Raw genomic sequence first — 2,465 nt, 5'->3', positions numbered from 1 at the left:
AAGCAGATTTTAAGATTCACAGGCTACATTTCCTCTTCCAGCTCTTTCTTCTTCCCTTATTTACAGGGGGAAAAATGGAATAGGTCAGGTTGAAGTATTTGAGGTGACTGTAATTTTTTTTTTCTGACCTTTCCAGGGTTGTTTTTTTCCCTGTATCAACACCTCAGGAAAGGTTTGTGCGCTGCGTCCATTCTTTCAAAAACATCAGGTGGTCCTAATAAAAGGTGCATCCTGTCTCTAAGGACATGATTTGCCTTAACTCCAAATGTGCTGAAATTTGAAGGGAAACTGCAAAATTCACTAATCTTTACACTAATACACAACTAATATGTGATATTACCTCTAGTTTTCATTTCCAGGGCTGGGGGAAATCTTTGTGGAGCCCCCACTGCAAATATGAAAGACCAGTCCTCTTGGAGAATCAGTCTTTGCTTTAACTGAGTACTCAGTATAAGTTTGTGGGTTTTTTAGTGGACGTCATTGCTGCTTTGATTTTTTTTAATTATTATTTGTAATGAATTTATTTGTTTTTCAATGCAGTATCCCGGAGACAGTGTGGTGACTGGCCGCGGACGGATTAATGGGAGACTGGCTTACGTTTTCAGTCAGGTATGGTTTTGCTTGTTGCTTTTTAAATAGCATGAACTTATCCTTTGAAATAAATTCACAATAGTTCAGTGTGGCCATGTAGTAATGTACCTGTTGGCCTTCTACCAGTAAGCATAAGATAGACATAACATCCTGTGGGAGGAAGCAGAGCACCTTCAGACAAGAAGCAGCAAAAAAGCATTTCTAAAAACTTTGTTGGGTGATAGATGCAGTTCTGACAAGAGTGAGATGAAAAGAGTGAAGAATGCAGAGCCACCGGGAATGTTTTGAAAAAGCAAACTGTTATTACTTCAGTGTACTATCATTGGATATTGATATGCTGAGAGACTGGAGGAGTCTCCCAAAAACGTTTTTGGTAACACAGAAGTAAATTAATGGAGAAATCACTAAGCACTGTGTGCTTAAAGCAGTTGCAAGCTTTGACTCTGTCCCTGCAGTTGGATGTGTGTGGATGAGCTCCTGCAGGCATGTGGAGACCTGCAAGTGTCAGTGGAGGGCTTTGCGGCTTCTGAGAACCATCTTCTGGGTTTCAAGCTGCAGAATGGGGGCTGTTTGCTGGAAATGTCAACTGGAATTGCAATGAGTGGAATTCATGATAGAGGGCACTTGAGCAACCTTGAATTGTTTCTGAGGTTCGAACTCTCTGATTAGTTGAAGGGATTGTGATAGATAGCATATAAATAGATAGATAAATGTACTTTTTATGTTAAAATAATCTTCTTATATTAAAATAAAAGTATTTTAGAGGAGACACCACAGGTAGAGATTTATCTTGGTTAGTCTTAACACAGTGAAAGAAAGGCTTTCTTTCAGATCATTGGTAACTGTTTCTCTGTTCTGGGCCACAAAGTAGCCTTTGTTCAATTTGCTATCATGGCCAAAATGATTGTTGCTGTGTGACCTTGGAGCAAGTTGTACACCCTGCCTTTTTGTCTTGGATACGTACTTCTTCCAAGGAAGGGCACTGTTATGTGGGCCTGAACATAAGATAGGAGCCGAACACAGACCTTAATTTTAGAACAACACAAGTAGAGGGCAGTTTTTATATTAAAAGAATTTAAATGTGCCCCTTCATGATACACCTCTTTTTTTTATATATAAATATTTGTATTTAAAGACCTTTTTCCCCTCCAAATTGATCTGCCACCTGAGATGTTCCTTCCTTTTTGGTTCAGCTGCTGGTCATAGTCATGCTGTTCTCTGTCCACACAGTTTTTAGGACTTCTTTGAGAGTGGGAATGCATCAGTGAAGCTCGCCAGAAGTTGGCTCTGGGCTCTATTGGTGCCAGTAGGTGTCAATATACCCTTTCTCTGATGGATCAGTCCCAGGGCCTCGTGTTGCTTGTTCAGGATCTTACTGCTCAGGCTTACTGTAGCACCAACAGTCAGTTTTGGCTGACGTAGTCCCTGCAGCACTCATAAAAGAATCATCGACTCTTGGGGCATAACTCATGAATATAGAACTAATGGCGTATTTTCAGTTTTTTATTTCTGCCTGTTTGCAGGCATATCTTACTGCTGCCCCTCGCAGTGGGGCCCTCCTCACAGGTGAAATTTCTCCAGACTACTCCAGTATTGGTAATGTCCATGAAAGAGGAACATAGGTTTGTAGAAAGAGAGAATCTTTCTGTGAAGGGGAAAAAAGCGAATGAGACATAGTAAGTTTGTGATTTTAACATAGAATCCACTGGCAGATGCATATAAAAGATCTTTTTACTTGTAAAGAAGGCTTGCATTGAGCAGGATCGATCTGCAGGCTGCACTAAGGGAGTCAGGTTGTTTTGGAGCAGCATACCAAATATAGAGCATTGTAGGATTATACTATTTACTTGCAACATTTTACGACATTTTACTGA

General features: G+C 40.3%; 1 protein-coding gene across 1 annotated transcript in view; it reads left to right on the top strand.

Annotated features, from left to right (window-relative positions):
• Positions 1 to 540: 540 nt before the first annotated feature.
• The window catches only part of PCCB (propionyl CoA carboxylase, beta polypeptide), a gene marked incomplete at its 5' end in the record, with an annotated part of 22,864 nt that continues 20,939 nt past the window's right edge, over positions 541 to 2,465 (top strand). The window contains one exon of the mRNA XM_009580517.1: positions 541 to 609. Coding sequence (XP_009578812.1) covers positions 541 to 609 — 69 coding nt within the window. The remainder of the gene's footprint in view (positions 610 to 2,465) is intronic.

The sequence above is a fragment of the Fulmarus glacialis genome, unplaced genomic scaffold, assembly GCF_000690835.1.
Source record: "Fulmarus glacialis isolate BGI_N327 unplaced genomic scaffold, ASM69083v1 scaffold286, whole genome shotgun sequence".
In the NCBI taxonomy this organism is placed as follows: Eukaryota; Metazoa; Chordata; class Aves; order Procellariiformes; family Procellariidae; genus Fulmarus; species Fulmarus glacialis.
The sequence above is the reverse complement of the archived record's forward strand: the minus strand, read 5'-3'. Positions and strand labels throughout refer to the sequence as shown.